This window comes from Lepidochelys kempii, chromosome 1, assembly GCF_965140285.1.
Source record: "Lepidochelys kempii isolate rLepKem1 chromosome 1, rLepKem1.hap1, whole genome shotgun sequence".
NCBI lineage: Eukaryota > Metazoa > Chordata > Testudines > Cheloniidae > Lepidochelys > Lepidochelys kempii.
Window position 1 is genome coordinate 235,640,445 of NC_136380.1, and position 20,425 is coordinate 235,660,869.

The following is a 20,425-nucleotide window of genomic DNA, read 5'->3' on the forward strand; positions in this document are numbered from 1 at the left end:
GGTGAGAATTGGGGGAGTATTCACCTGCCACAGTTGGGGTGATCTCTGGCAAACTAATCAATATGCATGTCAGTTATTTTATTGTTTTAATATGTTTTCTCTATAATGCTTTTACCATAAGAATAAAGGTACTTGCTTGGAAAGAGCTACGTGCTAACTTAACTGTGGGCAATAACACTGTTTATAGCCTCTGAAGAGAAGGCAAAGGAAACCTGCTTAGGCAGTCTCTTTTGCTGAGAATATACAGTGTAGGCAGGAAGTGTGCAGCCTAAAAATCTTCCAGTCATGCGGGAGAGAGACACACCCATTTTCCTGAGAGAAGTAAGAGCTGGGGAACTGGAAACTTGTGAGTGGGTGCCCTTGCTGGACCATAGAGGGGGAATACAGGTGCAGTTGCCTTGAACTGTGACACCCATAAAGGATTCTATTGTATTGAATATAGGAATAGAAATGTGTTGCATTGTTTATTTGTCACTGTATCAAAACTTCTGCTAGAAGAAATGTCATGGGTAGACAAAACAGTGCTTCTCTGAACAAAGAGAGGATGCATTTGTTGGCAAATTAGTTTCATGAGACATGAGGATTTTTAGCACCCTGAACAGAACTTTTGGCCCAGTTCTGCAAACACACACCTGAAAAGTCTCACTGAAGCCTCACATGAGTAATGACTATTTGCTCAGGTAGGGGTGTGCAGGATCAGCCCTTACAAATGTATGGCATAATACTGTAAGCTACTAATTAGACTCCTCCTTTAAAGTTCTGGATTTCTTCAACTCCCATTTCTGTGGGGCACCTTCACAGGTGAAGTTTGGAACCTTATATGAGTGACCTATGTCACAGTTTCCAGGTAACTGCACATGTATTCCCCACTCATGGTCCACCAAAGACACACACACTAGGCTCCCAGCTCCTCAGTCATCACTTCTCTTGGGCTGAGACCTACGTCTCTCTCCCTCCTGAGCAGAGTGTTGAGGCTGATCTACTGATTCCTGATTTACAGTGATATCCCCAACAAGCCAGACTTTCTAAAAGGCCAGCGTCTGCAATTTGCTTTCTCTCCGGAGGCTATGGCAAGTGTATTGCCAACAGATATACGTTACCACACAGCTCTTTCTAAGCAAGCACCTTTATTCTTAAGGTGAAAGAATTACAGAGAAAACACATTCAAACAGTAAAAGAACCTATATGCAGAGATCACCCCTCCCCCACTCCAACCTCGGGTTTTGGTAAGTGTCAGTGCTTCAAAATGCAAAACTGGGTTTCCCCCATGGTTACCATTTCATAACTGTTTCAGATTCAGAACCAGAACCAAGACTGGACAGATCAGCCAGTTTCTTTTTATAGCTCAGGCCTTTGATCTCCCATCTCCAGGAACAAATAATCAGTAAAGATATTCTCCTCAAGATGTGGCTTTGAAAGGCTGATTTTCTTGTATAACTAGAGGTTGGGAATTTGCATTAACATTAGGTATTCCCCAGGAAATCCACTTCACACTTCTTGTCCCAAAAGTCCATCCTTGTCTGGCACATTTTCAGTATAATCCTTTGAACTCCTGGGCCTCACATCACATCTTCCCCCTAGAGAAGTTATGCACAATCCTGAACCACAATAATACATTTAATACAGTGGACCTCAAAGATACTTAAACTTAATTCAATAAGGCTTTTCCCCAGGATATTTCAGGGAATTCCCATATTTGTCATGTTCTACTCTTCCATTTTACCAACATACAAATGACTGTGAGCAATTATTGAAGAACTAGAGTTTGTGCTGCCGCGGAGACACCATCATGTTGGACTTTAAAGATATTGGACAATGTAGTCAAACACGCTCTTGGAGTAGAATGCAGCTTTTCGACTTTTTTTGGATTAAGGCCCCAATATAGCACTGAAAAACTTTAATCACAGGAGTAGTCCCACTGACTTCCATTGGATTATTCCCACACTTCAAGTTTCACACATGCTTAAGTGCTTTCTTGGAATGGAGCCTCAGGGTCCTGTTCATAACTACAAAAATACCCAGTTACAGAAATCATATGAAATAGTTTTATAATATAATTATTCTACTGAAATTGTTGTGATTCATCATACTTTAACCTTCCGTGCAATAACCCTGTTTAAGGTCAGACTCTACCATCCTTCCTCACACTGAGCAATATCTCAGCCCTTCAGTAGTCCCAGCATTTTCCCTTAGACTCTTCCCTTAGAGTTAGCCATAGTAATGTCTTGAAAAGCAGCATGATGCACACTAGGGCTGACTGAAAAATTTTCTGTTAAAACTGGTTTTTGGTGGAAAATTTTGGTTTTCAGGGAATATAAATTCACATGGAAAGTGTCCACTTTCTGCAGAAAACGTCTGCTTTTCCTCAAAAGCCTACAACCCAACCAAACCAAAACATTTCTAGCTGAAATTTGAGACATTTTGGTGGTTCTGATTTTTGAAAAAAAGTTGACATTTTTTGAAAAAGTTGACATTTTGAAAAAAAGTTGACAAAGGACCGGGGAAGGAATTCCCACCAGTTCTAATGTGCGTTAATGTATGTGTGGAGTTGCCTGGCTTGAATATTTATTCTGATATCCAGAATATTAATTTAGTTTTAGGCCCTTTGATAATCCCAGATTTTAAAAACACAGTGGTGTTCGTTTGATAAAATGGAGAAAGTGGTATAGAATCCCAGTGCTATGGTACTTAAATTAGCCTTAGTGAATACTTACTATCCCATGAAGAAATGAGGCATTGCTGTTAAAATACTTCCAGCTGACATAATACAACACCCCAAAGCAATGATTTTTGGTCTATGAAATTTGGCTCCAAAATAACTTACAAATGCCAGCACCAGCAAATTACCTAAAAAAGCAAAGAAAACATTACTAGTAGATGCTGTTCATTGTATTTGCTCTGAGGAATTTACTGTTTGTTACGGAATAACAATTACCAATCTCAAAACTTCCATCAATTAAGCCAGCTACAGAGGAGGGAATATCAAATCTTCTTTCTATCTGAGTGATGGAACTTTTCATAATTGTTCCAGATAACGTTTTGCACAAGTAGCTGAATGACAAAGCAGCGAGAAACACCTGAGGAAAGATCAAGACAGAAGGTGGGAGGTAAGGGAGGAGAAATTGATAATATAGAAACCAAGAGAGCTTAAATCTATAGAACAATCTGTATGAATTAAATTTTAATTTAATTAATTTTACTAATCAAACTCCAATAGGGAAAATGTGATTTTTCTAACACAACATGAGGTCTTGATCCTGCAAGAAGCTCCCTCTGGGCTTTCAGAAGGTGTTTTCTTCCCATTCTTGGCTCACTGTGATCGAGAGAAGTCATGTGCATGGGACAGCCCAAAGCAGCAACTAACTTTGTTCGTGCTTAGGGATGGCATTGCCAACTTCAGCATCCAGAAAGCACAGCCTCCTTTGCTTTGCTGGTCAAAGGCTCCCCAGAATAGAATTTGTGCTTCTGAACCTAAAAGCCATCTGTAGATGGCAACCAGTTCAGTAGAGACAGCTTACCCTACTGAAACGTAACATCAATTTTCAAGCTATCCACAACACTGAGACCAACTGAAGAAACCTTGAGGCCTCGAGGTGCTACCAGAATACTAATAATTAACAAGAATAAGAGCGCTGGTCAGAGGCCACTTGCTGAAACTAGTGCAAACTGTCAATGAGTCTTAGCTTCAGTTCAGTTATTACTTTTTTTAAGCCAGATTGTCAATCCCCAGGTTAGAAATCGTGTTGGTATTACAACACTGGGCTTTGCCACAAGCTTCACAATATCCCTTTTTTTCGGAGGTCTTGTACAGATTCTTTGGCAATCTCAACCCTGTTGGGATGCAGTTTGAACTATTTGGATTATATTTTTGTTGTACCCCTTTGCAAAGGAAATGTTTGTATTTGACTTTTTTATAGGTTTAAAACAAGAGCATTTGAATACACACTTTGCTTTGACACACAAACTCTATTAAGTATTGCAATGATTGCAGATAAAACCATGCTTATGATGACAAGACAGTCTAGGAGTGCTTAAATATTATCCAGATATTTCAGCATAACAGATTTGTACTGAATCCCAAACAAATAAACCTATTGCCCTCAGGGTAAAAGTTAAAATAGCTTGTTTAACCTGACAGTAGATAAGTGGACAAATTAAACTGCGTTTTGAACTTTATGATGCTATTTACTGCAGCAGATGACAAGCAAAGCAAATCCTAAGAGAAAATGTTTTTAAAAGGAGTTGGACGCTGGTTTTGCCTGGAAATTTGACTGAAAAAATCTTACAGAAGCAGGCTTTAGTCTAAGAATTTTCATATTTACTGGGTCCAACAATTCTGAGATTTTTGGGGTGGGGGCCACTATTTTCAGTAGTTTTACATCTGGTCCAGACTGAAGCCATGAAATGCAAATAAGCACGAAAGTAGGAACAAAAAAGTTAGTTGAACTGTTCTAAACCTCACCACACAAGCAAGAATTTAGCAGAACTGTTCTGACACCTCCCCCCTGCAATGGACTCCAAAGTCTGATAGGAAGATGAGGTGATTCTCATTGTAACTGAAACATTTGTGCCCATCCCAAACATTAAAGTTATTGTGTCTATTAAATTCTAGTTTCTATAACATTCTGTGCCACACTCACCGCTGGGATAAGTGGATACAAACTCACTGACTTCCATGCCTGCTTATGCCAGTGGTGAAGCTGGTCCAATGAGACTCCCAGGGGTATGAGAGTTTTGAGAGCAGTTCAGCTACTACTGGAGATATATAGGGGTAGCAAAACTGGTTCAGCTCAAAAAAGAAATGTGCTAACCTTTGCCCAAACCTTGAACCAAGCCATTTTAAATATGTGAAAAAGTTGGATTCGCTAATTTTTATAATTCTGTTACAGGCCTCTGATTGGACCAAATTCATCGCTGGTTGCAGCTCCATTGACTTTAATGGAGTTACAGCAGGTATGAATTTGACCCAAGGGCCTAGCCTGGGCAGAAATCAGACACATCATTATACCATAAGAAATCCTGATTTCATGGTACTTCCAGCTCAGCCAGAAGCAGTAAATACTATGTCTTTAACAAGAAAGCAAAATTCTCATTAGTTTTCCAGCCCTATTTGCCCAAGATTTTAAATAATTCAAGTGAGGCAGTGTGATCTAGTGGATACAGCATCAGATGAGGACTCAGAAGATCCAGGTTCTATTTTGGTTATGGCACTCTGCTGGGTGACCTGGGGCAAGTCACTTCACCTCCCGTGCCTCGGTTTCCCTACTGTAAAATGAGGGTAATGATAATTACTTTCTTTGTAAAGTGCTTTGAGATCTGTGAATAAGAGCTAAGCATTATTATTTTCCTGACACCTTGAGTGTTTGGCCAAACCAACTCGTTGAACTTTGCCTATCAGGACAGGGACTCAGTAGACCCACTTCAATTCCTGGCTCTGCCACTGGTCTGCTGGGTGACGGTGGGTAAATCACATTCCTCCCTGTGCTTCAATTTCCAAATATGTAAAATGCGGATAAAGATGCTGACCTCCTTCGTGGAGCACATTGAGATCCATGGATGAAAAACTCTACAAAAGAGCCATATATTATTTATTTATTATTATTGGCTTATATGTTTTTTAAATAAAACTCCTACTATTCTTTTATTAATTGGGTGAAAAAAATAGTGGGGAAAAGAACCATGCCTGCTTATGTACCTTGAAGAAGAACACACATATTATCAATGATTAACAAATAACAACAGTAATTAATAAAAGTAATCCACTGAACCTTCAAGCCAGTGCAACAGGAAGTTTTCTTTTTGACTGGTACTTGTTTGATTGCTCCATCTTCCAAAGGTTGGGGAGGCTCCACTGCCAGGTTTGAGTGATTAGCATTTGAATCCGTTTCCACTGTCATGGTTTCTTACCTTGAATTGGTTATCTGTTTTGTACAAGAAAACATGAGAAAATTCTAATAAATCCAGGGCTTCTTCCACAGAAATAATGAAACAGAAATCTGTAACTAACTTGCCCCTAAAAAGATTTACACCATGGCTAACATTTTCACAAGTGGTCACTAATTGTTTCTGAATAGAGACAACTTGCACTTTATTTTCAGATGTACTGAAAATCTGCATTTCCCACTAGGACAGATACTCTGGAGATGGTATCCCAGTAGACAAGTCCACTGGCACTTCAGGGCCTCAGCAATGCTAAAAATCTGGCATGTGTTGGGCACCAAAAATTAGTGAATGGTTATGAAAATGTGGCTGCACATTTATAGAACTAAATGGGGGTTGGGAGAGAGATTCTGTACTAAGATTTTATGAATACCACAAAATAAAGAACATTGCAAATTGAGTTTTATTTATGTCGCGGATCCCAAAAATGATCACTGTGAAAGTGGAGGAGGAGACGTTGTAATAGGAAAGGAAAGAGATGGGGAGGATAAATACACCATAGGGACAAGCAAAGGGTTTAGTAAATAAGAACCGGAGCAGTGCTCTCACAAGGGAAAAGCGTCTCTATAATATATAACAAAAAGTACTGGGGGCACTGAAAATTAAGTCCATATGGGAAAAGAAAACATAGGATATAAGTGTTATAAGGAGACCTTTAGAAACTGATGGCAAAAGTGAAAGCCATCAACATCTAAGTGTCATCAACTGTAACCAAGTTTTTAAGTCTCAAGCTATATGTTACATTAGCAAGAAAAGGGTAAGTCATAGCAAACACTGAACAACTGGGATGCTTACTGAAGCACCAGCTACAAACACTGTATCCACTACACTAGAGTTGTACTTGTAGGAGGAGATTACGAGAGAAAGTGAGCGGATTTCACACAAGGTCAAAGTAAGACAGGGTTATGCAATTCTGAGATAGCTGTGTATGCTGGGTGCTCAATGAGGCACAAGACTTGGTACATTCTTTGCTGGAATGTAAATAACCAGGATCGCAACAAGTCCAGTAACAACATGAAAAGGTAGTGGGCTTATCCTGTGTTCCTTGTGTACCAAAAATATCCAATGAATTCAAGACTTCACATTAATTTGGGAAGGGGAATTACTCCATCTATTTCATGTCATAGAATAATAAGGAACTGCATTAAAAAAACCCACCTGCTCCCTAACACAACCAGCACAACTCATGTGCTGTCCTCGGGGCTACATCAGCCCTGTCTTTGCCTTGCTGGTTGACAACAGATTAACCCCATCCCCAAAGGCCCTTCAAAGTCTCCCACTGGGGTATTCAGCCCCTGATCACTGGATACCCACAGGAATCCCATATGCTCTGTTCCCAAAGGAAGAGAGTACCACAGTTTACCAGCCCCTTGGATCCCTCCCCCCTGCTCCTGTAATGCTTGCAGCACTTGACATCAATTATTAAAACTAAGGGGAATGTATTTAGAAAACATAGAGATTCAAATAAAAAGCAGTATGAGAGATGGAAACAAATGGTGACATATAAACCACGGCCATAATATGCATTTTAAAGCCCAAAGGTAACTAACAAGTTATCCTTCTGTCTAAAGAAGTTTATCTCACTCAAAGTTCTCTCCAGCATTTCCAACCACTCCTGATTGAGATCCCTTTTCACTAAACAAACTCATGGTCAGTTTACTTCCTAGGTGAAGGATACCAGGGTGTGTCTTTGCATCCTCAAATATACCAGTACAGACCTTTGAGGTTCACCTCAAGCTAGCCCCCTCTGTTTACCTCTTCTTGTCAGTTTCCTTCTTAAGTCTCCACCTGCTCCTCATTTGCTTTTGACTTAGAATGCTAATAGACTCCTATTGTATGACGTACAATACACAATGGTCCCCCCCCCCCCCGGAGATAAGTGTCTCCCACCCCCTTTCTGGGGAGGATGTCTCAAGACATGCTACCTTTGAGTGAGCTGTTTTTAACTACAGACGTAGAGAACAATTTTCAGTGTGGATAAATAACTCCTCACATATTCTCCATACTTACATCTCACAGTGATTATGATAACTAGTGTGACACAGGCTTTTGTTAGAGACCTTACATGACATTATTTTGGTGGATCCCAGGGATCCCTGTACCCCTATATGTCCAGAGTCCTCTGCCAATTGGTATCCAGAGGTTCTTGGGTCACAGTTACATATTGAGTTAGTGGTAGAGAATTGTTATTTGGACTAAACTGCAGGGATAAAAATTTCTGTCCCTAATGTATAGCCTGAGTAATCTGGGGAATTCTGTAGGGGCTGGGCTGCAGCAGCTGTGCACATGCATGCACACCCCATTTGCAGAGGAAGTGGCCAGTGGATCTACATGGTCATGGATCTGCTTGGCAATTTGTCTGATCTTCCTCTAGCCCAGCATACCTCCAAAGCCCCATTCTGTGCTGATGTGCAGGTAATCCTTAAAAACAGTATTCTGCAGACATGTTCTTAATCTTTCCACTACCAGTTCATAGAATCACACAAGTTCTGCTGTGGGTCACTGAGCATGCTGCAGCTTTGGAGGAGAGGGAAAGATTTCCCCCTCCTTAAAACAATAGAATTGTTTATTGTTTATTAAAGATTAGTTAGGCGGATTAGGTTTTATTTGTTTTTATTGCGATGCAGTGCACATATTCCATTTTGTGTTCTCTGCTGTGTTGTGTGTTTTAGAGCTAGGTGAGTAATAAAAATGATATGGGAATATTTTATCCCACAAAAATTAGTGGAAGTCATATTTTTTTGCAAATCATAAACCTTATTTAAAGAAAGAAAACACTTGCTGGCATATACTACTCCAATTAGAAAATGGAACAAGGCCCTGACCTGTAATTGGATCCATGAAGGAATACCCATATGCTGTCACCGAGCTCCATAAAAGAGTGAATCCATTGAAACAAACAAGTTGAGAAGTGCGTTTTTCAATAGAACAAGGAGATTGGAGTATTAGAACTAATAGGCCCAAGCCAGAACACAAAAATCATACAGTGCCAAAATCAACTCGCTTCACCTTTCCTGGCCCCCTTGAGAGTTGAGGATGAAAGAAAGAAAAAGTGTAGAGATCAACAATTCCAACAGTGCAGCTGAAACAGATTTGTGAAAGCTGGCTGAACCTTCCCTCCCTTCGGGAAAAGCCAGTAGCATTTTCAAGTATCTCTGCCCTAGGTCATACCACAGAAGACTGTGGGCAAAGTTTTCAAAAATGCCCATTGGTTTGATACAACTCCTGTTCACATCAATGGAAAAACTCCCATTCACTTGAAAGGTTTAGGATCAAGCCTTAGAGCTTGTCTACACTTAAAACGCTGCAATGATGCAGCTTCAGTGAATACACTTCCTAGTCGGACAGGAGGTTGGGGAAAGGGGCTGGGAAGATTTTAGGAGCAATGGAGGCAGCTGGCTTAGTGTAGCTGGACAAGTCAGTGATGGAGTCCTCAAGAGCCCTTGATACTCTGAAGTATTTTGAGACAGAAGCCCAGGAAGGAAGCAGCGGTATCTACTTTTGGCCGGGGATAGATAACACCTCTGCTCCTGATGCTACAGAAGGGGCCGGGGGGAAAAAACTGGTGTCAACATTGCAGGAGAAGCTATGTGGAGGGGCCAAGGGTTAGACCTGCTGGCATGCGCATTCTGCTGAACTTGGCTGACCCTAGCTCATGTGCAAAGAATTTGGGTGCTGGGTGGGTTCCATGACCACATGACGTTAGGAAAAAAGACCAAAGGCAAATTTGCTGCAGGTATTAATCTGAACCAAAACATTTCATATGGTAAAAAATAGCAGCCATATTGCTATTCACAGCAAATCTATTACCTAAGTCTTTTACTTTTAACTTCACTCTTATTTAGAATTAATAGGCCTATTCCTTAGACACTATTATAAATTATTTGTTTTCTTCTGCAGAAATCTCAGACCTAGATTTTCAGAATTGATTAATGATTTTGGGTACACATTCTGAGATACCTTGCAGGAGCTGCATTTTCAGCACTTTCTGAAAATCAGACTCTTTTAAGGTGTCTCAATTGCACCCAGAATCTTGGCCTCAATGTATAAATGTCATTCCCATTCCCAGGAATGTGAGTAGATTGGTACATGATCGGTTACAGGCTCTGATAGTAGACCTAAACACATACCTGTGTAGTACTTCTTCATCAACCATCATACAAAATCATTTTTTCTAGGCAGCTCATCTTAATTGAGAAATTCAACTCAAAATTCAAATGAAAAGTGATTATACCTCCTCTATTTCCACAAAATGTGCCAGGCTATCAGCAAGTATAAATAAATGTAGTCTAATGATCTCAATGGAGCTATGTTGATTACACCAGCTGAAGATCTAGCCTGATGCATTATCTTGCCATTTGCTTGGATAGCCATATCGGTGTCTCTTCCTCAACTTTAGCAAGATTCGAAGTGTTCATTTTACCAAAAAGGAAACACAGAGAGGTGACTTTAAGGGATTTGCCCAGGAGCATTTCAATTAGTTGCATCATCTCTAACCAGACATTGCTGTTTACGTACATGACTCCATTCTAGCAGATCAATGGCCTATGGTCATTGCATTTTTCAAGTAAGGGTGCAGGGGAAAAGAATAACTAAAGCATTAAAATTTGTCACAAGCATACAACCAAGTGCATACACAACAAACTCACTTAGACTGCAATTCAAAGTAAGCAAATGATACCAGTGGGGGATTAACATTGTTCCAGTGATGTTCTCACTGTTTTTCACAGATCTGTGTCTGTAGATTCATTTCCCATTGCATTTGTGTAAGGACCTGATTGATAGCATATATCATTTGTGACAGTAAGAAAATATAAAGAGCTCATTTTTGTGTTTGATAAGTACATCTATTGAGGCTCAGTTCTCAGGGTATAATGTAAGATCTTGGGACTAAACTATATGGACCATTTACTTTAGTTGGAGTTAAGAGCTTTCCCCACATCACATTAGACACTCAGCACCTGGCAGGTCATATCCATAAGATGAAATTCACCAATGAGCAGAGGGCCGGCCCATAGCTTCTGCATCACATAAGCCCTATTTTGAGGACTTAGATGAAACAGAAGTGGAGCACTCTCTGCATGGGGTTGAATTTTACATTTAATAATATAAAAACATTCAGAAATTCAGTTTGGCTTCCCATTCTTTCTTACATCAAATCACAATGGAGAAGAGAGCATCACATATATTTATCCTGGATAACATTTAATTAGTTTGCAAAGATCAAGATAATACAGTAGTTACAAATTAACAGAAAGGAGACATTCCAAAATGTCAAAAGAAACACTTACAATTCCACAAAGAACCTACACTTATTAGGTTTTTGGCTAGTGTTTCTACTTGAGTCATTTTAAAAAGGCAGTACCAGCATGCAATATAATACCAGATGAAATATAATGGGCCAGGTCCTGTGCAGAAGTTAAAGGAAGCACATTGATTTACACCAGAGGAGGAGCTAAACTAATAGTCTCATTGATTTCTGAATACATTAAAACAAATGAAAAAATACCATTTTAATTCTCAGCTTCCAAAATATGAAGAATTAATAATATTTTTGATTACTTTTGAGTACTCCACAGGGCTAAGTCCTGCTTGCATTACTCATGAAATAAGTAGTGATATCTATATCATCTATATATCTGTATCTGTATAATGGACTTTTTAATGACAACAGTGTACTCCCTCCCAACATTTATTTATGTATACGTAAACTATATCTATATCGACATATCATGTATGTGTACGTACAGTGGTGATCATTAAATGTTGACATTTACCGTGTGAAAGTAATTGGCCTTTTCAGGTACAATTTAGCATCAGAAATACCACTAATGCCATGGTAATGCTAATTATCTTCAACCAGTAAATGGCAATATTTTAATGGCTAGCATTATACTTAATCAAAGGGTGTTTTAAACAGAGATTGATCCTAAATGTCTAATCTGAAATTCAAAGGGAAGTAAAAATAAAATTTAAAAAGTGCCTACCTAGATTATGTATCCAGCACAGCAGCAGCTACTTCATCACTTAAATTGTTGAAAAAAAGTGGATCCTCTCCTTAAACAAGGCTGTTCTGATCTTATCAGTTGACTCATTAACTTTCCAGCATGGTCATTTTACTAGGCAAATAGAAACGACAGTTTAGGAACATTGCTTTAATCCTCTGTCTCTGTACAGTTCCATCTTCTTTTCCCAGTCCCAAAATGCATGCATACTACAAGATTAAAATAACATAGGTAGAGCATGCTTAGAATGGAATTCTGCATTTGTAATCTGTTTTGTGAAGCTCCCATTTTCCTGAGACAGAAGAGTACTCCTCTTGCCTTTACATAGTGGATGATCCAATCTTAATATAGCTGTAAACTAAAATAAAGGGCAAAAAGGAAAGAAAGCAAAAGTTTGAATTTCTTTTCAAAAGCTATGATTCTGAATGTTACTTCAGCCCTGAGGCAGTCTGACAGCATACATTGTTTTTGTCTATTGTATTTAACTGCTTTCTGTAGTTTCTAACTGCAGATAAAATATGTTTTGCTGACTCGGGCTGATATCAGGTCCTCTAGGCCCTATTAACTCCAGTCAAGGACTAGAAGAGGGTAAAATGGGTGTTGCTAGGTACAGGGACAAGAAAACAAGGAACTGTCATGCTAAGGAGAATGTTTAGGTTTGTGTTTCAGTGCTGTTAACAGCACTGGCAAACCCAGAACGGTGGTATATTTAGGTCATCTTAAGTATGTGTATAGTCTCTTTGGAGCAGATCTTCACCAGCTTATCCCTGCCAATAATCCGGGCCATTTCAAGGTGTCATAAATAAAGGGAAGGGTAAACCCCTTTGAAATCCCTCCTGGCCAGGGGAAAGCTCCTCTCACCTGTGAAGGGTTAAGAAGCTAAAGGTAACCTCGCTGGCACCTGACCAAAATGACCAATGAGGAGACAAGATACTTTCAAAAGCTGGGAGGAGGGAGAGAAACAAAGGGTCTGTGTGTCTGTCTATATGCTGGTTTCTGCTGGGGATAGACCAGGAATGGAGTTGTCATAAATATAAAGGGAAGGGTAAACCCCTTTGAAATCCCTCCTGGCCAGGGGAAAGCTCCTCTCACCTGTAAAGGGTTAAGAAGCTAAAGGTAACCTCGCTGGCACCTGACCAAAATGACCAATGAGGAGACAAGATACTTTCAAAAGCTGGGAGGAGGGAGAGAAACAAAGGGTCTGTGTCTGTCTGTAGTCGTCTTGGCCGGGGACAGAACAGGAATGGAGTCTTAGAACTTTTAGTAAGTAATCTAGCTAGGTATGTGTTAGATTATGATTTCTTTAAATGGCTGAGAAAAGAATTGTGCTGAATAGAATAACTATTTCTGTCTGTGTATCTTTTTTGTAACTTAAGGTTTTGCCTAGAGGGGTTCTCTATGTTTTTTAATCTAATTACCCTGTAAGATATCTACCATCCTGATTTTACAGGGGGGATTTCTTTATTTCTATTTACTTCTATTTTTTATTAAAAGTCTTCTTGTAAAACACTGAATGCTTTTTCATTGTTCTCAGATCCAAGGGTTTGGGTCTGTGGTCACCTATGCAAATTGGTGAGGCTTTTTATCCAACATTTCCCAGGAAAGGGGGGGTGCAAGTGTTGGGAGGATTGTTCGTTGTTCTTAAGATCCAAGGGTCTGGGTCTGTAGTCACCTAGGCAAATTGGTGAGGCTTTTTACCAAACCTTGTCCAGGAAGTGGGGTGCAAGGTTTTGGGAAGTATTTTGGGGGGAAAGACGCGTCCAAACAGCTCTTCCCCAGTAACCAGTATTAGTTTGGTGGTGGTAGCGGCCAATCCAAGGACGACGGGTGGAATATTTTGTACCTTGGGGAAGTTTTGACCTAAGCTGGTAAAGATAAGCTTAGAAGGTTTTTCATGCAGGTCCCCACATCTGTACCCTAGAGTTCAGAGTGGGGGAGGAACCTTGACATGGTGGCATAGTGGTGGGATTAACCTGAAATCATTTTGAGATCCAGTTGAGATTTTTTGAACTAGAAATACAGATTTTAAAAAGGAATTTTTTTTTTCCTTTGGAAAGGAAGTCTAGAAAGCAGCTGAAACTGAAAGCAGCTTGGTTTTTCTCTGCTTTGTGGCCAAGCAGAGACAAAAGGGGATTATTTTTGTGAATTGCAGGTTTTCTTTGCCTGGAGGCAGGGTACTTAACTCCTGCAGGGAAATTCACAGTCTTCCAACCCAGAGTTTGTTTTTTTTTCTTTTCTTCCTAAAAGTAAATAGGGGTGTGTGTTCTACCCATTTGCTTTTTCTTTGGGCTGGGTAAGCAGGTTTCCAAGTAGTTGGAGGTTTTTTGCTTTAATTTGGGCCCAGAGCAGAGACAAGGGAATTGTCTTTTTCTGTAGGCTGACAATCACTATCAGAGAATAGGTATTCTATTCCAGCACAGAAAAATTTTACAGCCAAGTTTTGTTTGTTTATTTCTAAACCTTGGGTGTAAAGTTAGTTAAAAACAGAGAGGTTAGAATGACAAAATCCACAGCTCGACTACAGCTGGAATTAGCCAAATTTCAGGCTGAGGAAAAACAAAGGGAACATGAAAGACAGATAGAACTCATGCGGCTGGAGAAGGAGGTACAGGAGGCTGCCCACAAGAGGGAAATGGAAGCAAGGAAGCATGTGGAGGAGGAGAAGGAAAAAGAGAGGAAGCATGTGGAGGAGGAGAAGGAAAAAGAGAAGAAGCATGTGGAGGAGGTGGAGAGGATAAAGGCCCAGCAGAATATACCAACAAACCCTAGCAATCCTTCTCCAGGTACCACTTCCCATCCCAGAAAGTTCCCCACCTACAAGGCAGGTGATGATACTGAGGCCTTCTTAGAAAACTTCGAAAGGGCCTGCCTTGGGTACAACATCTCTACTGACCAATACATGGTAGAGCTGAGACCGCAGCTCAGTGGACCCTTAGCTGAGGTGGCAGCTGAAATGCCTAAAGAACACATGAACAAGTATGAACTGTTTAAATCCAAGGCGAGAGTCAGAATGGGGATAACACCCGAGCAGTCTCGTCGGAGGTTCAGAGCCCTAAGGTGGAAACCAGACGTGTCATTTACCCGACATGCCTACCACATTGTGAAACATTGGGATGCCTGGATATCAGGAGCAAGTGTTGAATCTCCAGTAAATTTGCCCTTCCTAATGCAAATGGAAGAATTCTTAGAGGGTGTTCCTGAGGAAATAGAAAGATACATCCTAGATGGGAAACCCAAAACTGTAATCGAGGCAGGAGAGATTGGAGCCAGATGGGTGGAGGTGGCAGAGAAGAAGAAAACTGGTCGCAGTTGGAGCGGAGACCAGAAGGGACCACCCCAGACCACACCCTATTACCGGGGGCCGCCCAAAGCCCCACCTACCTCCCAAAGAACCCTCCAGACCCCTTATCGTCCCACCACCCCGTTCTCCAGCAACCCTCCTCGCCCCAGTGACCCGTCAGCTGGACGATGTTTTAAATGTAACGAGCTGGGGCATGTAAAGGCCAACTGCCCCAAGAACCCCAACAGATTACAGTTCATTGCGCCGGAATCACACCAGAGGTCCACAGGCCCAGATACCTCCCTGATACCCTTGGAGCAGAGGGAAACTGTGAGTGTGGGCGGGAAGAAGGTCACCGTGTGGAGGGACACCGGAGCACAAGTGTCAGCTATCCATGCTTCCTTAGTGGACCCCAATTTAATCAACCCAGAGATCCAAGTGACGATTCAACCCTTCAAGTCCAACTCTTTCAATTTGCCTACAGCCAAGTTGCCTGTCCAGTACAAGGGCTGGTCAGGAATGTGGACTTTTGCAGTCTATGATGATTATCCCATCCCCATGCTGTTGGGGGAAGACTTGGCCAATCATATGAAGCAGGCCAAGAGGGTGGGAACAGTCACCCACAGCCAGGCTAAACAAGCCGTGAGGCCTAGCTCTGTTCCGGAAACTTCTATCAGGACCCGGTCAGAGGTGATGGACCCGCACCCCAGGCCAATGTCTGCAACAGCAGTAGTGGATCCAGTCCCAGAGACCCAGACGGAACCAGTCCCAGAACCGGAACCAGCCGAACAACCAACACCAGACCCAGTGTCAGCACTGAATCCAGTACTTGCAACCTCAACACCAGAGGGCCACACCGACCCTGAACTGGCAGCAGCCGATAACCCGACACAAGAGGCTCAGCCGGAGCCTGAATCCCAACATAGTGCACCAGCGGAGAGCGGTTCACAGTCAACAGAAACAGCTCCATCCCCTATATCGCTTCCAGAGGGACCAAGCCTAGGTCCACAATCCAATGAGGGACTGATGTCTCCAGCATCAAGGGAACAGTTCCAGACCGAACAGGAAGCAGATGAAAGCCTCCAGAGAGCTTGGACGGCAGCACGGAGCAACCCACCGCCTCTCAGTTCTTCTAATCGATCCAGGTTTGTTGTAGAAAGAGGACTTTTATACAAGAAAACTCCTTCTGGTGGACACCAGGAAGACTGGCATCCTCAGAGACAGTTGGTAGTTCCAACTAAATACCGGGCCAAGCTCTTGAGCTTAGCCCACGATCACCCTAGTGGCCATGCTGGGGTGAACAGGACCAAAGACCGTTTGGGGGGGTCATTCCACTGGGAGGGAATGGGCAAGGATGTTTCTACCTATGTCCAGTCTTGTGAGGTGTGCCAAAGAGTGGGAAAACCCCAAGACCAGGTCAAAGCCCCTCTCCAGCCACTCCCCATCATTGAAGTTCCATTTCAGCGAGTAGCTGTGGATATTCTGGGTCCTTTTCTGAAAAAGACAGCCAGAGGAAAGCAGTACATACTGACTTTCATGGATTTTGCCACCCGATGGCCAGAAGCAGTAGCTCTAAGCAACACCAGGGCTAAAAGTGTGTGCCAGGCACTAGCAGACATTTTTGCCAGGGTAGGTTGGCCCTCCGACATCCTCACAGATGCAGGGACTAATTTCCTGGCAGGAACTATGAAAAACCTTTGGGAAGCTCATGGGGTAAATCACTTGGTTGCCACTCCTTACCACCATCAAACAAATGGCATGGTGGAGAAGTTTAATGGAACTTTGGGGGCCATGATACGTAAATTCGTAAATGAGCACTCCAATGATTGGGACCTAGTGTTGCAGCAGTTGCTCTTTGCCTACAGAGCTGTACCACATCCCAGTTTAGGGTTTTCCCCATTTGAACTTGTATATGACCGTGAGGTTAAGGGGCCATTGCAGTTGGTGAAGCAGCAATGGGAGGGATTTACACCTTCTCCAGGAACTAACATTCTGGACTTTGTAACCAACCTACAAAACACCCTCCGAACCGCTTTAGCCCTTGCTAGAGAAAACTTACAGGATGCTCAAAAAGAGCAAAAAGCCTGGTATGATAAACATGCCAGAGAGCGTTCCTTCAAAGTAGGAGACCAGGTCATGGTCTTAAAGGCACTCCAGGCCCATAAAATGGAAGCATCATGGGAAGGGCCATTCACGGTCCAGGAGCGCCTGAGAGCTGTTAATTATCTCATAGCATTCCCCACCTCCAACCGAAAGCCTAAGGTGTACCATATTAATTCTCTAAAGCCCTTTTATTCCAGAGAATTAAAGGTTTGTCAGTCTACAGCCCAGGGAGGAGACGATGCTGAGTGGCCTGAAGGTGTCTACTACGAAGGGAAATGTGCTGGTGGTGTGGAAGAGGTGAACCTCTCCATGACCCTTGGGCGTATGCAGCGACAGCAGATCCAGGAGCTGTGCACTAGCTATGCGCCAACTTTCTCAGCCACCCCAGGACTGACTGAACGGGCATACCACTCCATTGACACAGGTAATGCTCACCCAATTAGGGTCCAACCTTACCAGATGTCTCCTCAAGCTGAAACTGCTATAGAACGGGAGATCCAGGATATGTTACAGATGGGTGTAATCCGCCCCTCTGAAAGTGCATGGGCATCTCCAGTGGTTCTAGTTCCCAAACCAGATGGGGAAATACGTTTTTGCGTGGACTACCGTAAGCTAAATGCTGTAACTCGCCCAGACAACTATCCAATGCCACGCACAGATGAACTATTAGAGAAACTGGGACGGGCCCAGTTCATCTCTACCTTGGACTTAACCAAGGGGTACTGACAGGTACCGCTAGATGAATCTGCCAAGGAAAGGTCAGCCTTCACCACACATCTCGGGCTGTATGAATTTAATGTACTCCCTTTCGGGCTGCGAAATGCACCCGCCACTTTCCAAAGACTTGTAGATGGTCTCCTAGCGGGATTAGGAGAATATGCAGTTGCCTACCTTGACGATGTGGCCATATTTTCGGATTCCTGGGCAGACCACCTGGAACATCTACAAAAAGTCCTTGAGCGCATAAGGGAGGCAGGACTAACTGTTAAGGCTAAGAAGTGTCAAATAGGCCTAAACAGAGTGACTTACCTTGGACACCAGGTGGGTCAAGGAACTATCAGCCCCCTACAGGCCAAAGTGGATGCTATCCAAAAGTGGCCTGTCCCAAAGTCAAAGAAACAGGTTCAATCCTTCTTAGGCTTGGCCGGTTATTACAGACGATTTGTACCGCACTACAGCCAAATCGCTGCCCCACTGACAGACCTAACCAAAAAGAAACAGCCAAATGCTGCTCAGTGGACCGAAAAGTGTCAGAAGGCCTTTAACAAGCTTAAAGTGACACTCATGTCTGACCCTGCACCAAGGGCCCCAGACTTTGACAAACCGTTCCTAGTAACCACAGATGCGTCCGAGCGTGGTGTGGGAGCAGTTTTAATGCAGAAAGGACCTGATCAAGAATTCCACCCTGTAGTGTTTCTCAGCAAAAAACTATCTGAGAGGGAAAGCAACTGGTCAGTCACTGAAAAAGAATGTTACGCCATTGTCTACGCTCTGGAAAAGCTACGCCCATATGTTTGGGGACGGCGTTTCCACCTGCAAACCGACCATGCTGCACTAAAGTGGCTTCACACCGTCAAGGAAACTAACAAAAAACTTCTTCGGTGGCGTTTAGCTCTCCAAGATTTTGATTTCGACATCCAACACATCTCAGGAGCTTCTAACAAAGTGGCTGAAGCACTCTCCCGTGAAAGTTTCCCAGAATCAACTGGTTAAAATCATCCTTGAGATGTGGAAAATATTGTTAGTCTTTATGTACTTGGTAGTATATTTAGAGATGCATGTGACTTATTAACTCTGTTTTTCCTAGAGCTCCAGGAAGAAATCCCAGCCAGTGTTTCACCCTAGCTGAGATTTGTGGGGCGTGTCATAAATAAAGGGAAGGGTAAACCCCTTTGAAATCCCTCCTGGCCAGGGGAAAGCTCCTCTCACCTGTAAAGGGTTAAGAAGCGAAAGGTAACCTCGCTGGCACCTGACCAAAATGACCAATGAGGAGACAAGATACTTTCAAAAGCTGGGAGGAGGGAGAGAAACAAAGGGTCTGGGTCTGTCTGTAGTCGTCTTGGCCAGGGACAGAACAGGAATGGAGTCTTAGAACTTTTAGTAAGTAATCTAGCTAGGTATGTGTTAGATTATGATTTCTTTAAATGGCTGAGAAAAGAATTGTGCTGAATAGAATAACTATTTCTGTCTGTGTATCTTTTTTGTAACTTAAGGTTTTGCCTAGAGGGGTTCTCTATGTTTTTGAATCTAATTACCCTGTAAGATATCTACCATCCTGATTTTACAGGGGGGATTTCTTTATTTCTATTTACTTCTATTTTTATTAAAAGTCTTCTTGTAAGAAACTGAATGCTTTTTCATTGTTCTCAGATCCAAGGGTTTGGGTCTGTGGTCACCTATGCAAATTGGTGAGGCTTTTTATCCAACATTTCCCAGGAAAGGGGGGGTGCAAGTGTTGGGAGGATTGTTCATTGTTCTTAAGATCCAAGGGTCTGGGTCTGTAGTCACCTAGGCAAATTGGTGAGGCTTTTTACCAAACCTTGTCCAGGAAGTGGGGTGCAAGGTTTTGGGAAGTATTTTGGGGGGAAAGACGCGTCCAAACAGCTCTTCCCCAGTAACCAGTATTAGTTTGGTGGTGGTAGCGGCCAATCCAAGGACGATGGGTGGAATATTTTGTACCTTGGGGAAGTTTTGACCTAAGCTGGTAAAGATAAGCTTAGGAGGTTTTTCATGCAGGTCCCCACATCTGTACCCTAGAGTTCAGAGTGGGGGAGGAACCTTGACACAAGGATATGAAGAACAGCATTGCATTTGATTTGAAAAGGTGCTCCTGTAGTAGATCGGGCCTGCTTGCCAGACAGAATTTTATCCAAAACAGAGAAGACTTTGGTGGTTTTAACACATGCAATTTGTATCTATGCCCAATCTCCACCTATGCATGACACCCAAATGAGATCCCACACACTGCAGACTATGTAGACCTTAATAAAGTTAGCATGGATCTTCTTTTACCTGCTGACATCACTAAACTACATTGACATTTAGGTTATTATAGTTAGGCTTTGCCTTTAACATCCCTTTGAGGTGGTAGTTTGCG

The 20,425-nt window shown here is 42.3% G+C and overlaps 1 protein-coding gene across 1 annotated transcript in view; it reads right to left on the minus strand.

The window, feature by feature from the left end:
* Positions 1 to 5,903, minus strand: part of SLCO1B3 (solute carrier organic anion transporter family member 1B3) — a 37,102-nt gene extending 31,199 nt beyond the window's left edge. Inside the window, exons 1-3 of the mRNA XM_073329735.2 lie at positions 5,769 to 5,903; positions 2,936 to 3,077; positions 2,715 to 2,847 (exon numbers count right to left, since the gene is read on the minus strand). Of these exons, the coding sequence (XP_073185836.1) occupies positions 2,715 to 2,847; positions 2,936 to 3,077; positions 5,769 to 5,897 (404 nt within the window). The 5' untranslated portion in view covers positions 5,898 to 5,903. The remainder of the gene's footprint in view (positions 1 to 2,714; positions 2,848 to 2,935; positions 3,078 to 5,768) is intronic.
* Between the last annotated feature and the right edge of the window lie 14,522 nt (positions 5,904 to 20,425).